Genomic DNA, 17,490 nt, shown 5'->3' with positions numbered 1-17,490 from the left:
AACCTGGGTTGGCCACGTGCAAGGCAAACACCCTTCCTGCTGTGCTATCACTCCTTGTTTGTTTGTTTTTGTTTGTTTTATTTTGTTTTGGGGCCAAACCCATTGGTGCTCAGGGCTTACTCCTGGTTGGCACTCAGGGTCACTCTTGGCAGTACCCAGGGAACCATAGAAAATGCTGGGGTCAAGCCCAGGTTGGCTGCGTGCAAGGCCAGCTCTCTATCCACTGTGCGCTCTTACTGGCCCCAGAAATATTTAAGGAATAACTGATTTTCTGCAGTATTCTCTTCAGTATGTCTGTGATTTTTGAGAGATCACATTCTGAAGTGCTCCGAAGGGGCAGAGATAATCTTCCAGCATTTGTGGTCACTCTGAATTCTGACTAGCCAAAAACAGCTTGAAAGAGCAGAGCAATTATTTTTTTGTGTGTTTTGTTTTTTGGTTGTTTTTTTTTTTTCTTTTTGGGTCACACCCAGTGATGCTCAGGGGCAAGTTACTCCTGTCTCTGCACTCAGGAATTACTCCTGGTGGTGCTCGGGGGACCATATGGGGTGCTGGGAATCGAACCCCGGTCAGCCTTGTGCAAGGCAAATGCCCGACCTGCTGTGCTGTTGCTCCAGCTTCAGTTGTTTGAGTTTTGGGTTTTTGTTTTTGTTTTTAGTGGGCCACACCTGGCAGTTCTCAGGGGTTACTCCTGGCGGTGCTTGGGGGATTGAACCTGGGCCAGCCATGTGCCAGGCAAGCGCCCTGCCTACCGTCCTATCATCTCCCTAGCTCCCAATTCTTTGGTGATTCTGACTTCTCAGTTTCGCATGTCTTGCTGCATAAAGATCAGGAGCCGAAGGCGGGACACTCTCGAAACCCTTTTGGCACTCTCCAGACCCTTCTGTGCCTGGCTGGAGACTGGAGTGGCTGCCGAGAGCCAGGCTCACCTCAGTGGGCGCTGGAGTAGTGGGCATCGTGCTGCTGCCCCGCCAGGGTGCCCACACTTGGGGCGGGGCTTTTGGCTGAATCTGGTCGAGATTGTCTTGACTCTCGTCGGAGTAAAGCGATGGTTAATTTTTCTCGTTCTTTGGCAATGCGGAGCCTGTCACTGAGGAGGAAGCCCATCGCGGGGAGACCGTCTGGGCTCTGCCTCTCGCTGTGAGTCGCCCACGTGGAGACTCGAGACCTTGTGAAACTGGGCTGTAGGCATGTCTGCGATTAACTTTCTTTCCTTGTTTCTAGGTGCAAGCATCTCATTTTGAAGGCTTAATCACAACCATAGTTGGGTATATACTTCTAGCAATAACGCTGATCATCTGTCACGTATCCTTTAATGGTACTCGCTTGGGTTCAGTGACGTGACTCAGAGCCAGGAGGAGTCGTGCTGTTCATGACAAAAGTATTTCTCTCTGCGTTGTCCTTTGAGTGAAGAAGTTAACGCTGTTTATGGAAGGCGAAGCCTGACAAGCTTTGAATAAATTCGTTGTCAGGGAATATTAATGGTTGCCTAAATAGTTCGAGCTCCATCGTTCTTTCAGTGCCCTGTCTTCCTTAACTAGATGCTCTAGGGCCTGGCAACTCTAGTTAAGTTTCATCGGTCTCGTCGCTTGCTGGGAGTCTGCTATATAGTTGTTAAGGTAATTCCAGTTATCAGTCAACATTGGACCAGCGGGCTGGGATGTAGCTTGGAGCTAAATTGCTTGCCTTGCATGTGTAAGGCCCTGGGTTCGATCCTGTAGGGCTCAAAAACAAACTGATGAAAACCTTGGAAATGATTTCTCTCTATTTGGGTGATGCTGATGACATTTATTTTCACTCGAAGGTCTCTTTGTTAGTGGTAGTAGAAATTGGAGTCTTCCCTCTGATTTGTGGATGGTGGCTGGACATCTGTTCTCTGGTGAGTTTCGTATTTATTATCCTGTAATCCAAAAACTTTAGGAACTCAGGAAAGCAGTCCTCAGAGTGGATTATTTAAAAAGATTTGATATTTGGTAGTTTTCTCTCTCTCTCTCTCTTTTTTTTCTGAGAACATGTCATCATTGTTAATTTTTAAAAGCCTGTTTTGTTTTTCAGGCTTTGTGCAAATTTTTAATGTTAGGATATTTTGACTGAGATTTTCTTACTAACCAAGAGAATATTCCTATTTTGCTCTTATAAATTTTACGATAATGCCTGTACTATCTGCATAGAATTCAACTGATAACACTCTTTGTAGTAATATACCCCGCCCTCACAAGTAAGTCAAGTAATATGCTTTTAGGCTATAATTTCGTGGCTGTCAGTTACTAGCTGTTTCGATTTTTCTATATTTTATAGAGAGAAGTTGCCTTTTGTTCTGAGATAGCATTTTTCTCTCATCTCTTAAAGTGTGAATGAATGCAGAACTTTAACCAAGATAAGGAGGTATTATGGTAACCCAAATCATGTCTTTTACAGTATAGTAGGATTCATAAAGTTTTTGACCGGTTGTTTAGTGTCAGACACTTACAAACAATCCTCTCCAGTCTCTGGTTTCTGTTCCCGTGGCTCCACACCTGACCCCGAGCACACGCTCGCCTGAGCGCTCCCGTCACCCACGCGCACGCGGCCCATTCCCTCCCGGCGGCGGGAGACACGGGCTGCTCCTCTCTGACCTGTCCTGTTTGACCCAGGAAATGTTCGATGCCACCCTGAAGGACCGAGAGCTGAGCTTCCAGTCGGCGCCGGGCACGACCATGTTCCTGCACTGGCTGGTGGGGATGGTCTACGTGTTCTACTTCGCCTCCTTCATCCTGCTCCTCAGAGAGGTCAGTGCGGCCGCCCGTGCTGGGGGTGGCGTGCCAGGCTCAGGGGCGGGGGTGATTTCTTAACTAGACCGTTTTCTCTGTGGGTCTCTCTTGGGGGCACTCGGGGGACGCTATGGGATGCTGGGAATCGAACCGGGGCCGGCTGCGTGCAAGGCAAACGCCTTACCTGCTGTGCTGTCACTCCAGCCCCTAGACCGTTTCCTCTGTTATCATTTCGTAGCTGTTTGTTTCTGGTCCCACCTGGCGGTGCTCAGGGCTTACCCCTGGCTCTGTCCTCCGCGTAGCTCCCAGGAGGGCACGGGGACCGTGTGGGGTGCTCAGGATGGAGCCTGGCTTGGCTGCGGGCAGGACGAGCCTCCATCCCGCTGTGCTCTCATGCCAGTCCTTTGTAGCATTTTAACTGGTGATTGAGTTTGACTTAATCTGTCTCAAATTTCTGAGCATTGATGTTTCCTATTTCTGTCTCTGACCAGTTAAGTGTTTGAAAGAGGAGTAGACAGGGAAGAAACTCAACCCAAGCGCTGGTTTTGCCTAATTATGTTGTGGCCGTTTTCCTGTACAGAGCCCTGGTTCTGTGCACGAGACTGCTTGGCCTACGGTAAGGGCTGTGTAGTGCTGGGAGCACCTGGAGCGTGTGGCTGCGTGGCTCAGGTCTGCAACACGAACAGACACCTGAGCTCAGGGTCAGCGTCCCTTGGGGGTCCAGTTTGTTTCCGGGGAACCTTCACTAGTCCTGTTTTCAGGTACGGTTCTTAATGACCTGAAGACAGTGAAGGATCGGCACTTGCCGCGAGCACGTCTCATACTCCCTGGGCCGGGCATGGTGAGGAGGAGAAGCTGGCAGAGGCTGTGGTCTGTCTGCTGGCAGCCCGAGTGAGCGGAGCTACCAGGGCCGTGATTCAGTGGCTAATTTAAGGCGCTGGCCTGGGAAGGGCAGGGTTGTGAGTCGGAAACCTGGTGCTGCCCCCGCATGCTGAGGGTGTCCCGGCAACCCTGCAGGTGGGGACCCCAGGGGAGAAGGACCAGGTGGAGGCCTGGGGCGGGGAAGACACAAGGACAAGCGTGAGCGTCAGGCGCGTTCCCAGTGCTGTGCAAGTGCTGAGACGGGCCTCACCCCCACGTGGTCGAGGGTACCTAGGGGAGGCCAGGTACTTGTTTGTGGTGCGCGCTTGTGGTGACCTTGTTCAGTGCCAGGGATTGACCCAGGGCTGGTCACGTGCACGGCAAGTGTCGGGACCCTCATGCAACCTCTTGAGCCCCTGAGACGGCCCTGGGCCAGTCAGTTTGCTCCTGTGTAGAGTGGCGATGGAGATGGAAAGGTCTGGAAGGGTCAGGGTGGCTAATGCAAAGTGGATGGAGCGAAAACCGACAAAGGCTTCAAGTTTTCCTTTGCTTTTGAGAGATTTGAGTTATTGAGAGCCATAGAGTTTACGTTCAGTATATTTTATTTGCAAATAAAGTCTTGTATTTTTCCTTGAATACAAGTGATTGGGGGGCTGGAGCAATAGCACAGCAGGTAGGGCATTTACCTTGCACACGGCCAACCCGGGTTCGATTCCCAGCATCCCATATGGTCCCCTGAGCACCGCCAGGGGTAATTCCTGAGCACAGAGCCAGGAGTAACCATTGCCGGGTGTGACCCCCAAAAAAGCAAAAAAAAAAAAAAAAAGAACAAGTGATTGGAACACAAGCAGATGTGTTTGTAAAAGGTTTAATAGGGGTCGAGAGGTGAGTGGCCTTACCTGAGAGGTAAGGGAAGAAGGCAGTGGCCGAGGCACTTGCCTTCCGTGTGTCTCTCCTCGGTTTGATCCCTGCCACTCCCTCTGGGTCTCCTTGCCTTGTCAAAAGTGATCCATGAGCATCTCTGAGTGTGGCCCTTTTCCAAAATACTAATAATTATATAAAGGTAAAGGTAAAGGCCCTCCCGTTGATCGTCGATTTGCTCGAGCGGGCCCAGTAACGTCTCCATTGGAGACTTTGTTGTTACTGTGTCTGGCATATCGAATACTCTCGGTAGCTTGCCGGGCTCTCGAGAGGGGCGGAGGAATCGAACTCGGGTCGGCCATGTTGGCCGCTTGTAAGGCGAACGCCCTACCCGCTGTGCTATCGCTCCAAGGTCTCTAAATTATATTTTTAAGTGATAGGAGTGTTTAACATCAGATAGTTTATCCACATGATGTATCCTTGTATTTTGGACTTAGACTTTGATACTAGCTGTTGTGTAGTATTCAGTATATTGTGTGGTATAAAATAACCCTTTTTAGAGAGATCCTTGGGTGGTCCCCGGGTGCCTGGTACCTGAGATCAGGTACCTAATCAGGCTGGTACCCAGCATGAGCCCTGCTTTATTGCTTCTCAGGCTAGGGTTGTTTTCTTAAGAGTGTCTTTCCTAGCCACTGCTTTTCTGGGACCTATTTTATAAGATACCAAAATAATCTAGGCTTTTTTTTTTCTCCTCTCTTTTTGGGTCAGACCCGGTGATGTGCAGGGGTTGCTCCTAGGTCTGCACTCAGGAATTACTCCTGGCAGTGCTCAGGGGACCATATGGGATGCTGGGAATCGAACCTGGATCGGCCGTGTGCAAGATGAACGCCCTCCCCTCGGTGCTGCCGCTCCAGCCCTGGGTTTATTGTTTTTATAAATGTTTTAAGTTATATACAAGTCATGAAGATACTGGTGCATCTTTATAGTCTTCAAAATATATTTGCAGGTACTTCGGCCTGGTGTATTATGGTTTTTAAGGAATTTGAATGATCCAGATTTTAATCCAGTACAAGAAATGATCCACTTGCCCATTTATAGGCATCTTCGAAGATTTATTTTGTCAGTGGTAAGCGTTATTTTTGCGGGGGAGGGTGGTGTTTGGGCCCACACCTGGTGGAGCTCAGGGCTCAGTCCTGCCTCTGTGCTCAGGGAGCCATCTGGGGTGTTGGTATTGAGCCCAAGTCGGCCATGTGCGAGGCCAGTGCCTTCTCTCTGTCCCATCTCTCTGGCCCCCAGTATGCTTTTTAATGTTTGTGTCAGCGAGAGAGAAGACCACCCTTGTGGGATGCCTGCTTTATAGAGTGTCCCGAGTGTAATGTGTCGAGTGAAGCCCCCAGGGCCCATGGTGGGTGGCCTTGGTAGTGGCGGGCCGGAGTCTGCGCTGAGGCCCTCCTATCTCGAAGGGGGAGTCACCGTCTCGGCCTTTCTTCTTCCTGCAGATTGTTTTTGGCTCAATTGTCCTCCTGATGCTGTGGCTTCCTATTCGTATAATTAAGACCCTGCTGCCTCATTTTCTACCGTACAATGTCATGCTCTATAGGTGAGTTTTAAATTTGGAGTGTTATGAATTTACCTTTTTTTTTTAGGGATCTGATCTTCAGAAGACATACTTGATGGTTTCTTTAGATACTAGGGAGCACCTGACAGTTAAACGTTGTCATGGGCAGGATTTCCTTCCCACTCCCCGCCATTTTTCAGGTTCTAGAAGTTTCCCATGAATCCCTAACTCTTGTGTGTCTGGTATAACCTTCACTATGTTTGTCTGCAAACTTCTGCGGTATATCTGCAAAATCTACATTGAGATTTTAATTGTAAGAACTTCAGTAAATCACCACTCTTTCCTTCATGTATCTGTGCTTGTAATGATAACTGGGAGTTCTAAGTTTTGGCTTATATATCGTTGAGTGAGACCCATTTGGTTGCCTGTTTGTGATATAGCAAAAAGTTTAACAAAGATTTTGTGCTAGATAGTAATATTTAAGACCATTCTTATCAAAATTGGGGGTTGTTCGAACATTTTAAAGAACTACCAGGAGTCGAATGCGGTTTGGCCGGTGCGGCGGCATAGCAGGTGGGGCGCCTGCCTTGCATGCAGCCGAGCCAGGTTCGATTCCCTGAGTCCCCTGGGGTCCCCCAGCCCGCCAAGAGCGACCCATGAGCATTGGGTCAGGAGTAGGCCCCTTACACCGCTGGGTGTGGCCCCAGACCAGAGTCCCTGAAAGCCGGGACGGAGTCAGTCAGGCTCCCTGAGACGCCGCAGCTCAGCGTGGCAGCGTGCGTGCGGGCGGGTCAGCTCGGCTCTCTGCGACTGTTTCAGTGACGCGCCGGTCAGCGAGCTGTCCCTGGAGCTGCTCCTGCTGCAGGTCGTCTTGCCGGCGTTGCTGGAGCAGGGCCACACGCGGCAGTGGCTGAAGGGCCTGGTGCGGGCGTGGACGGTCACCGCTGGATACCTGCTGTGAGTGGGCGGCCTGCCGGTGACGCGCGATCTGTGTCTCAGAGTCTCTGCTCTGGCTCGGTTTATAAGGGTTCCTGTTGATTTCCTGGGCCTGTGTTAAGAATTGTACTTTGGGGGGCTGGAGCGATAGCAAAGCAGGTAAGGCGTTTGCCTTGCATGCGGCTGACCCGGGTTCGACTTCCAGCATCCCTTATGGTCCCCTGAGTACCACCAGGAGTGATTCCTGAGTGCAGAGCCAAGAGTAACCCCCTGTGCGTTGCTGGGTGTGACCCAAAAAGCTAAAAAAAAAAAAAAGACGTGTACTTTTTAGAATTAAAAACCTTCATAGCTGTTTGCTGCTCAGCCAGGTTCATTTCACATGGTAAAATATTAGTTTTTTAAAAAAGTTTACCCACTTCTAGAAGCCCTAAACTGATAAATGAGCTCTTAGATTTTGTCTTCTTGTATGCAGCATAGTAAGTCCTCACTGAACATCATCCGTCGGTTCCTAGGAACTTTAAGCAAGAAGGATGTGTAATGAAATCAGCTCTCCAAATAATTGGATGTGTAGTTTGGCCGGGATGGTTTCTCGATTAGCAGTTCACAGTAAGATAGCAGCCAGTAGAAGGACCTTATTTGAGGACCTTCTGTAGTTAAAAGTTGAACATTTGTTACATAAATTTTTCTACATTTAAAGAAATTTATCAGTATGAATGAAGGAGGGAGGGTGAGAGAGAGAGAAGAGAGGAGAGAGGGAGAGAGACTTTTAAAAGCGGTTGTACTTGGTCAGACATTCCTCTTTCTCTGGCCACCTGCACGATTTGCCCAGTTGCCTCCCGCCCCTCCCAAGGTCACTTCTCCCGACTCCTGGGTACAGCGCCGTGGGCGATTCTGGAGAAAAGTTCCCCCTAAGCGTTTCTCATGGAGTATCATATATCCTACTTTTTTAATGGTGGAGAAAACAAATTTTGTTTTTTTCTTAATCCGGGCAGCATAGCTTATAGTAGGGTACGGTCGTTACCTCACCCGCCCCCACCCCCAGTGGGTCCAGACCCCGCTGCCTTCCCTCATGGCTCGGCTCCTCGCCCTCCCCAGCCTGTTTCTAATTCTGTCCATTATGTCCCAGGATTTGTTTCCATGGGAGGTTGTTTTACATACAGTTTTTTTTTTCAGTTGCTCATTTCTTAGGTAACCGAGGAAAGCATAGGTAGACTGAATTTAACGCCGTTTTCTGCAGCTTGTGTAACATAAAATCGGTAGCGCGGAAGCCAGCGCTTAGGCTGGAGTGAGTGTTTGGTGCCGTGTACAGGCTCCGCGAGGAAGGAGAAGCGAGCCTTGTGTCTGCGGTCGCCGTCCTCGTCCGAGCCGAGAATTTCTCTTGGAATTTTTCCCCAGGGATCTTCATTCCTACTTGCTGGGAGACCAGGAGGAGAACGAGAACAGTGCCAACCAGCAGGCCAACAACAACCAGCACGCGCGGAACAACAACGCTGCCCCCGCGGTGGGCGAGGGCCTCCACGCAGCCCACCAAGCCATCCTCCAGCAGGGGGGCCCCGTCGGCTTCCAGCCTTACCGCCGGCCTTTAAACTTCCCACTCAGGGTAGGTACCTGCCAGAGTCCCCCAGAAGCTGGGGGTCTTCAAGGTTCCCTTGAGAAATGTCGGTGCTGCCGGCAGATGGGCCGCAGCGTCGGTGTGACTTACGGTGCCTGCACGGGGTCTGTGTTTCAGCCCCTCACGGTGCTTCAGAACGTGTGTCGGAAATAAACGTAGACTGGGCTGGGTCCCACTGCTGGTTCTGGGAAGGAACAAGACTAGCAAGGAAGTGGAACCATTGGTGCTCTCCAGCTGGGACGGGCTGGGATGGGCCCCGAACGCCCCTTGTGCCCCCGTCCTCATCCAGATGCTGCTGAGTCTGAGCTTGGGCTCGTGTGCCTGTCTGCGGAAACCCAAGTCCGCCTTGTCAACGCAGGGGCTTCTCCCCAGGCCCCCCCCAAACAGCTCTTGTCAGGGTGGCCTGTCCCCTTTGTATGTCAGTTATCACAGTCTGGTCTTTTTTTCTGTTTTTTTTTTTTTGTGGGGGGGGTCACACCCGGCAATGCATAGGTGTCACTCCTGGCTCTGCACTCAGGAATTACTCCTGGTGGTGCTTGGGGGACCCTGTGGGATGCTGGGAATTGAACCCGGGTCAGTCGCGTGCAAGGCAAACGCCTTACCCACTGTGCTATCACTCCGGCCCCCAGCGGTCCGGTCTTGGCACTCGGCTCAGCGCTACATTGGTAGACTGGGTACCTGATTGGCCACTTTTCCCCCCGTAAAACATATTTTGGGGAGATGTTGGGGAATCTTTGTAAAGGAGGTGACACTGGGACTAAGGCTTAAAAGGTAAGAGACCGAGTAGAGAATAAGGGCGGATGTTGCTGACTCGGGTCAGGCCAGGCGGCAGGTCCCACGGGAGGGTTGGAACCGCAGGGGCCTAAGCGTGGGGGCGGGGACAGATGGGGTGCTTATGAGGTGGAGGAGGGGAGGGGGTCGCTGAAAGTCCATCCTGGAGAAAGAGTGCCCCTCCTGTTTCTCGGCAGTAAGCTGTGGCCTCAGGCCTCCGTGGTGCCCTCCAGGCTGCCAGCACTCGGCCTCTGACGGGGAAGCCTGGCCAGTGGCAGGCTTGCCGCTCTTGGCTGCCCTTCCCTCAGTGGGCGGTGACTCCTCAGTCCAGGTGTCACACACAGCGTCTGTGGAAGCCCCGTTCGGTGTGTATCTGTCAATGCATATGTGACGAATGGAGTGTGTCCACGCTGGGACTCTCCTAGTGCGCACGTGTGTGTGTGTGTGTGTGTGTGTGTGTGTGTGTGTGTGTGTGAGAGAGAGAGAGAGAGAGAGAGAGAGAGAGAGAGAGAGAGAGCGCGCATTACGTTGTGTGTAGTGAGGTGTACAACATTTCTCGGCTGTCCCTCAGGAAAGCTGGATGAAGACGTGAGAGCACATGCACACACAAGATACACTGTGAAGTTCCATGGGCCCTCTACAGCCCATGGGCCCGGGGCTTAGGGCCCAGCATGCCAGAAGCCCTGGGTGGGCAGGGAGCCACGGTGCTTCCGCCCAAGTAGCGCTGTCCAAGCGGCCTTGCCTTTTGTGAAAAGATTGTGCATTTTTTTTTTGAAGAGTGTTGCTTAGTGTGTGAAAAGAAACTTAATTCCTGATTATGTTTTTGTGCTTGCTGATTAAAAATTCCATTAATTTCTTATTTGTTGATGGACCCGGTGGTATGAGAACGGACATGGGCCGGGGGGTTACGGGGTGGTACTGAAATATAGTCATCTTTTATCTAAAATAGAAATTTCTTCCTCTGGTTGTAATGGAGGGAAGCCCGGAACTGGAAGCACAGTCGGCTTCTTTTTTACTGGGAGATTGTGTTACTTCTTTGAGATCTTAAAATACGCCAGACGCATGTGAGCCATTGACACAGCCGTGCTGCTCTTGCCTTGCAGATATTTCTGTTGATCGTCTTCATGTGTATCACCTTACTGATCGCCAGCCTCATCTGCCTTACTTTGCCAGGTATGCGCCCATCCTCGCCCCTGCCCCTGGCATCGGGAAAGAAATAGGTTATTTCATAGGCAGTTTTGCAGAGATGTGATCTTCCACCAGCTAGTAATTTGAGGTAGTTCTTTCTCTTTGAATTTGGGAGCTTTGATATTATTGACTCATTTGTATTGAAACAGGGGGCAAAGTCAGGATGTAATTTCTGGGTCCTTCCTTCTTTTCCTCCCTCCCTCCCTCCCTTCCCTTCTTCCCTTTCTCCTTTTCTCCCTCCTGATAATGCATCGATATTCATGAACTGTTTCTGTATGAATCATCATTTTTTGAAAGTTTTTTATGTGACTGCGTTTGCCCTATGTAATTTTCTCCCTGCCTTTTTTTTTCTGTTGGGGGTAGTGTGGTTTTGGGGCCACACCCGGCAGTACTCAGAGGTTACTCCTAGCTCCTTTGCTACTTGTTCTTCGGGCAGGAATCACTCCCGGTGGGGCTTGCAACCTAATTGGGTGTGGGAGTTCAAACCCGGGTTGGCCTGATGTAAGGCACACACCCTACCCACTTGACTAGCTCTCCAGCCCTGACCCTCATGTGATTTTTCTTTCCAGTTCACTGCATGAAATTGTTGCGACCTTTAGCAAGCCAGTTTCCCTGGCTTGGTATTACTTGGTATCCACACACATTAAACTTCCGATTTCAGCTAAGTGATTCCTTGTCTGACAAGAAGCTGTGCATGAGGGTGTAGTCTCTCATCCCACACACTCCAGGGGTCGCTGATTGGCTCAGATATGTTCATAGCTGGGGGGTGGAGGGAATGCTAAATCCTATTCAGATGTCAGCCACTTTAGTAATCATTAAATGGGACATAATTTTTATCGCTCACGCTAGTTACAGCACTAACAGTATATCAAGTTTCCTCAGGAGGGTTGAGATTTTGTCGCTCCAAACTAAAAACTGACCCTTTTTTGCCAACCCCTGTTTGTCTATAAGAATGTAAAGTGTGGGATCAGAAAGTGACCAATAGATTTTGAAGACTTCCACACAGTCCTCGAGGAGAAATATGTATATAAACACACATCATTTTTACAGAATTATCAATGATGATTTTTTAATCTTCAAATGACACAGTTTATTTCTGTATCACTTACATGCATTTGTCATTTAAGATGAGATATCTTTACACACAGGCTATGTTGTGAAGTAACAAAGAAGTCTGATGATCTGCATTTTAGTTTGATGGGGGTCACCGTTGTCACCAGGTAGTAGGATAAACTTTGACAGGTGGACAAAAGTTCAGATTTAGCGTCCACCTTGTGTGACCTTGATTGGGTGTAATTCTGTTGTGTAGACTTGGTTTCTTGGTATTTCATTTCTTAAAGATAGTGCTGATCGCTGTCTTGGGATATCGTGGGGAGAATTAATGGGCTAATAATTGAGAAGTGCTTAGCTAGTCACTGTCATTTTAGGTACTTAAAAATAATATATAACTACTAGTTAAGAGAAATCATTCCATGGGAAAGTATACTGTAACTTTGGGTCTTTCTAGTTTTATTAAGGGGAACTCAAAGAAGTGACTAAATGATTTTGCCTGGGAGATTTTAGGTAGTACATTGTGTGATATATTTGCACAGCTCTCTGTGTAAAGCAGTCCCATAGACAACTCAAGTCTGTTTCCTGTGTTTCAGTGTATTTAGATCTTAAACTGTTTCCTAAGGAAGTTCCCTGGGGCGGGTGTGGTCCAGTAGGTACGGCCCTCGCTCTCCTGCAGCCCCTCAGACAGCCCTGGCCCACTCCCCAGCACTGCACATGAGTCCCTGGGGAGGGGGCGCCCACCCCGCTCTATCAGGATAAGCTTCCCCCCCCCCCCCACCCGGCGGATGAGGAGGTCCCTGCAAGGAAGTCGCTCTGAATCATGCGCCGTGTTCCAAAACAGTAAAGGTGTGAGGTCAGTGACCGTAGTTGACCCTCCAGTACAGGAAGAAAAAGTGTCCATATCCCAGGTAATAGGAGATGAATTTTCCTGCTCTTGTCCTGTTAGATGCATCCTGATTCCACTCAGTGATTTTCCAACGATGAGAACAGGAACCCCCTCAGGCAGTTTTAGTCCCAGCACAATGACGACACTGACAGTGACCGTGCGGTCACAGGAGAGCACGTCCCGGTGACCTCCACCACTGAGACTGTTGTTGACAGCGTTGCATTCTTTGGTGTTTGTGGGTTGAAAACAAAACAAGCAGGCACTCATCCCGGCAGGCGCACCTTCCTGCTGAGGGGAGCGGGAGTGTCAGCAGCCTGACGGTTCTCCCCGAACCTCGTGGCTCATCCATTGGCGTTTCTGCTTTCAGTGTTTGCCGGCCGTTGGCTCATGTCGTTCTGGACAGGGACTGCCAAAATCCACGAACTCTACACGGCTGCATGTGGTCTCTACGTTTGCTGGCTGACCATCAGGGCGGTGACTGTGCTGGTGGCCTGGATGCCTCAGGGACGCAGAGTGATCCTGCAGAAGGTCAAGGAGTGGTCTCTCATGGTAGGTGCCGACGCCTGACCCCACACATGTCCCTGAGCACCCCTGGGCGAGCTCTCAGTCCCAAAGGCTCATCTGGGGCTGGGGAGACAGCGCAGGGGCTAAGGCACGGGCCTTGCATCCCAATGACCCTGGGTTTGATTCTTTTTTTTTGGGGGGGGGGTCACACCCGGTGATGCTCAGGGGTTACTCCTGGCTCATGCACTCAGGAATTGCTCCTGGCGGTGCTCAGGGGACCATATGGGATGCTGGGAATCGAACCTGTGTCGGCCATGTTGGCTGCATGCAAGGCAAACGCCCTACCCACTGTGCTTTTGCTCCAGCCCCGTGGGTTCGATTCTTGACACTGCGTAGGGTCCCCTGAGCTCTGCCCAGAGTCACTCCCGAGCACAGATCCAGGACCTGACCTAGGGCTGCTGGGGATGGCCCCACCCCCTACAAACAAAAACCACTGCCCTCTGGTGGTCGTCAGTTCCAGGGACATTGTCAGTGAATTCTTTCAGTCTTCCCACTTCATCACAGTGATGGGTCACAAGAATCGACTTATTTCCAGCAGGAGGATTATTCCATTCCGATAACCCCTCTCTGGGTTCTTGTGAGGTTATTTGGTATGAAAACAGTAAAGTGAGGTTTGTTGAGGGTTAGAAGAAAGTTCCACGTGAAGTAGTAAGGCTCTTGGTAATACAGGAAGACAATTTAGTTTGGAGACTGTGCTTTTAGTGAAGGAGCTACTCTGGGATTTCAGGCCTGCCAGGCTGGAGCCCCTGGGTGTGAGCCGGCACTACGCCAGCAGCGTGCTTTGAGCATTGGAGGTTGGGGCAGTGCAAAAGCGAGATCCACTTGGTGCAGTTTCCCCTTAATGAGTTTCTTCATTTCGTGTTGGGGGGCTTGTCGGCAGGGGAGCAGGGCGTGGGCGATGGGGCGTGGGCCGACAGGTGTGCAGCGCTTGCTCTCGCCCCGTGCAGGCTCGCACCTGGGGTCCAAGTGGCTCGAGGAGGGGAGAGATTGTGTTCCTCAGTTATCTGGGTGTTTTCATTTGTTGACTTTTCTTCTGGGCTGTGACAGCGTGTTTAGGGCAGTGCGTATGCCTCTTTATTTGTATAATCTGCTCTGTCTCGGTTTTTTTATCTGAGAGTGTTTTGAATCGAAAATTTACTATCCATTTCATATTGGTGAAAAATGTAAGATTCATCGTATTTTACTAGTGATAAGGTATAATTGCTATTTAGTCCGTAACATGAGGCATTTGACTATTTAAAAAACACAGAAGCCAGCACTGGAAAAATTATTCAGTGGGCCTAGTGCAAGCTTTGTGTTAACGTCAGAGGAAGGGTTTGAGCCCCCAGTCCCGCACGGTCCTCCAAGCACTGCCAGGAGTGACCCCTGAGCACAGAGCTGGGAGTAGCAAAAAAAGGAAAGGAAAAAAAAAGCAAGAACCAAGGCAGAATTACACCTCAGAAGCCAGATAATTCCCAATTTCACTTGCTGTTCTTCCATAGAAGCATGAATTTCCATATAGAGAAGCAGTTGTACAGCATCTTCACACGCTTGTTGAGACAAACAGACTCTCCCGAGGGTGCCTTCAGGCAAAAGGTGGAGGGTAGGTGAGCTTCTTAGGGAAGATTTCTTTCAGGATTCTCCAACGGCCTTTTCTGACCTGCTGTCAGTTTTTCTTGTCGCTTTATTTCCATCTTGCCACTTTGTGTAGCATGTAGAGCTGGCTTCTTAAAGTGCGGGGTGTGACCCTGAATGGGCGTGTGGCTTAAATTTTTGTTTTGTTATTTGGGATTTGGGACCATACCCTGTGGGGCTCAGTGCTCGCTCCTGACACTGTTCAGGGGTCACTTCTGCGGTGCTCAGGGACCGTATGTGGTGCCAGGGGTCAAGCCTGTGTGGCCACATGCAAGGAAGTGCCTCACCCTGAACTAGCGCTCCAGCTCCTAAACTTTTTATTTCAATATAAATTCATGATTTATTGTCATTGTTGTTTGCTTGCTTATTTTTTGCTTTATGGGTCACACCCGGCGATACTAAGGGGTTCCTCCTGGCCCTGTACTCAGGAATTACTCCGGCGGTGCTCAGGGGACTCTGTGGGGTGCCGGGGATCGAACCCGGGTTGGCTTCATGCCAGACTATCGCTCTGGCTCTGAATATTTGTTTTGTAGTATACCTGGAGTCATGTAAAAATCTCATCGGAGAAAGTTGTCACAAGTAGAAAAAGTCGGAGAAGCCCCGATTGAGAGCAACGTTGATAACCCATGATGGACACCGTATGTAGAGAGCATTTTTGTAGCCATCTATGTTCTGTTGTACACACTCTTCTAGGAGGTGCCAATACTGTCAGTTTATTTACCGCCCCCCCCCCATTGTTATATTTACTGCTGGGACAGGCAGCAGGAGGAAGCACTGGTGACTTATTACTATAACCAGGCAGCTTACTGAGCCTGGGGTCATGGGGCGGCCTCCTTCCATTAGGAGCCTGACCGAGTCGTTTTTTGTGGGCAGACCAGAGCCCACTCCTGAGAATGAGGGAGAGAGTAGCGTTGCCACCTGTTAGTGCTGTGTGCAGTAGAGGGAATTCTCTCAGTGTCCTGACTGTCGTTTCAGGGTCTCATAGTTTGCGCTCTTAGGGTCCCACCTTCAATAGTCTCATGCCAACATAGATTGCAAAGTGCGTGTAACTCCTTTAAGGTAACAAGTTTACCCTGTCAGACATCATGTCAAAGAAGAAAAAGAAACTTCCCGTGGAATGGAGAGTTTTGCCCGAAGCCAGGAGAGTTACCTTCGTGACCCAGTTGACCTCTCTTTCCCTAACAGATCATGAAGACTTTGATAGTTGCGGTGTTGCTGGCTGGGGTTGTCCCTCTTCTTCTGGGTCTCCTGTTTGAGCTGGTTATTGTTGCTCCTCTGAGGGTGCCCTTGGACCAGACACCCCTTTTTTACCCATGGCAGGTAGGTGCATCTCTTTTGTTCATGATTATTTCATTACGGGTTTGGAATCAGAACAATCCTTAATGTTAGCATTGATTTTTAAGCAAATTATTTGCAAAGATAGCCTCAACTTTTTGAGTTGCAGACCCTTGTCAAAATGACTAAATGCTGTACCTTGGGTTGGAGAAGATAGTACAGTGGGTGGGTGCTTGCCAGGCTGCTGCCTGCGCTCCCTTGAGCATTGCAAGGCTAGGGACCAACGGAACCAAACAAAAGCCCGTAGATGGTGTTCTTTCATCTTTTTCTCTCAGAATACCCTGGTGCTATAGCTCCCTTTTAAAAGACCTCACTCTCGGGATCGTCACTCGAGAGCACGGGGTAAGGTACACACTGACAGGCACCAGCTGACCCCTGAGCACCGTAGGTGCAGCCCTCAAGGGCCCCTGGCACCTCTCGAGAGCCTTGGTGGGGTTGGGTCTCAAGCTCCCTGGCTGCGCAGAGGTGGGGGGCGGGGCGGGCCCGAGGCACGGTAGGGGCTGTGCCAATGACACATCACGGGCACACTGAGACTTTAAGCCCTGTTGGCTCCACGGCTTTGTTCTAACGTAATTCGCTCAGCCAAGATCAGTCGGCTCAGCGGACAGAGGGCACAGTGACGGAATGAAACCACAGCACGATGCTGCTGGCATGTCGAGAGCCCCTTGATGTCCTCTTGGGAAAAATTGTGAAAAGTTTTGAATACACAAGGGTGATCTTTTGAAAAATAAAAACAGAACTTGCACTGAATGGGGAAAAAACGTAAGCAAAATGATAGAGCTTCTAGGCTGGTGTACTGCTGAAAACAAGCAGGGACTCAGCGGGGGTTTGGTTATCCTCCTCTAGGACTGGGCGCTCGGAGTCCTGCACGCCAAGATCATCGCAGCTATCACCCTGATGGGGCCGCAGTGGTGGCTGAAGACCGTCATCGAGCAGGTGGGCGAGACGCCTCAGGGACCAGCCGCAGTGGCCGCTGTGTGCAGCTCCCGGGCACTTGGGTTCCCTGCTGTGCTGCCTTTCCTTTCACAGCGACATGTGGGAAATGTATTACTGCTTTCCTCTGTTTCCCTCGCTGGACCCCGGGCCTGCAGGGCTGTCCGAATTGTCTGGGTGCCTGGAGGACCACCGGGGTTTGAGCCTCGGCCTCCTGCTCCCCCAGCAAGTGCTTCAAGCTTCTGGGCCATGTTTGTGCCCAGGCAGTCGCTGTTGCGGTTCTGTGCTCAGGGATCATTCCTGGCGGGCTCAAGGTTCTGCGTAGGATGCCAGGGATCAAACCCGGCCTGGCCTTATGTAACAGTAACAGTACTCCTCTCTGCTTATTCTGCCCCAGTACCTGCGTCATTTTTCAGGATGGGAATTTTTTTTTCTTTTTTTTTTTTTTTTTGTTTTCTTTTTGAGTCACACCCGGCGGTCCACAGGGTTTACTCCTGGCTCTGCACTCAGGAATCATTCCTGGTAGTGCTCAGGGGACCATATGGGATGCTGGGGATTGAACCCGGGT

At 50.3% G+C, this 17,490-nt stretch overlaps 1 protein-coding gene across 1 annotated transcript in view; it reads left to right on the top strand.

Annotated features, from left to right (window-relative positions):
• Window positions 1-17,490, top strand: part of MARCHF6 (membrane associated ring-CH-type finger 6) — a 61,545-nt gene that overhangs the window by 38,378 nt on the left and 5,677 nt on the right. The window contains exons 12-23 of the mRNA XM_056109048.1: window positions 1,225-1,305; window positions 1,551-1,619; window positions 1,805-1,879; window positions 2,634-2,768; window positions 5,479-5,598; window positions 5,972-6,072; window positions 6,850-6,987; window positions 8,362-8,566; window positions 10,453-10,522; window positions 12,844-13,025; window positions 15,840-15,974; window positions 16,836-16,925. Of these exons, the coding sequence (XP_055965023.1) occupies window positions 1,225-1,305; window positions 1,551-1,619; window positions 1,805-1,879; window positions 2,634-2,768; window positions 5,479-5,598; window positions 5,972-6,072; window positions 6,850-6,987; window positions 8,362-8,566; window positions 10,453-10,522; window positions 12,844-13,025; window positions 15,840-15,974; window positions 16,836-16,925 (1,401 nt within the window). The remainder of the gene's footprint in view (window positions 1-1,224; window positions 1,306-1,550; window positions 1,620-1,804; window positions 1,880-2,633; window positions 2,769-5,478; window positions 5,599-5,971; window positions 6,073-6,849; window positions 6,988-8,361; window positions 8,567-10,452; window positions 10,523-12,843; window positions 13,026-15,839; window positions 15,975-16,835; window positions 16,926-17,490) is intronic.

The sequence above is a fragment of the Sorex fumeus genome, unplaced genomic scaffold (genome assembly GCF_029834395.1).
Source record: "Sorex fumeus unplaced genomic scaffold, SorFum_2.1 ptg000264l, whole genome shotgun sequence".
NCBI lineage: Eukaryota > Metazoa > Chordata > Mammalia > Eulipotyphla > Soricidae > Sorex > Sorex fumeus.
The sequence above is the reverse complement of the archived record's forward strand: the minus strand, read 5'-3'. Positions and strand labels throughout refer to the sequence as shown.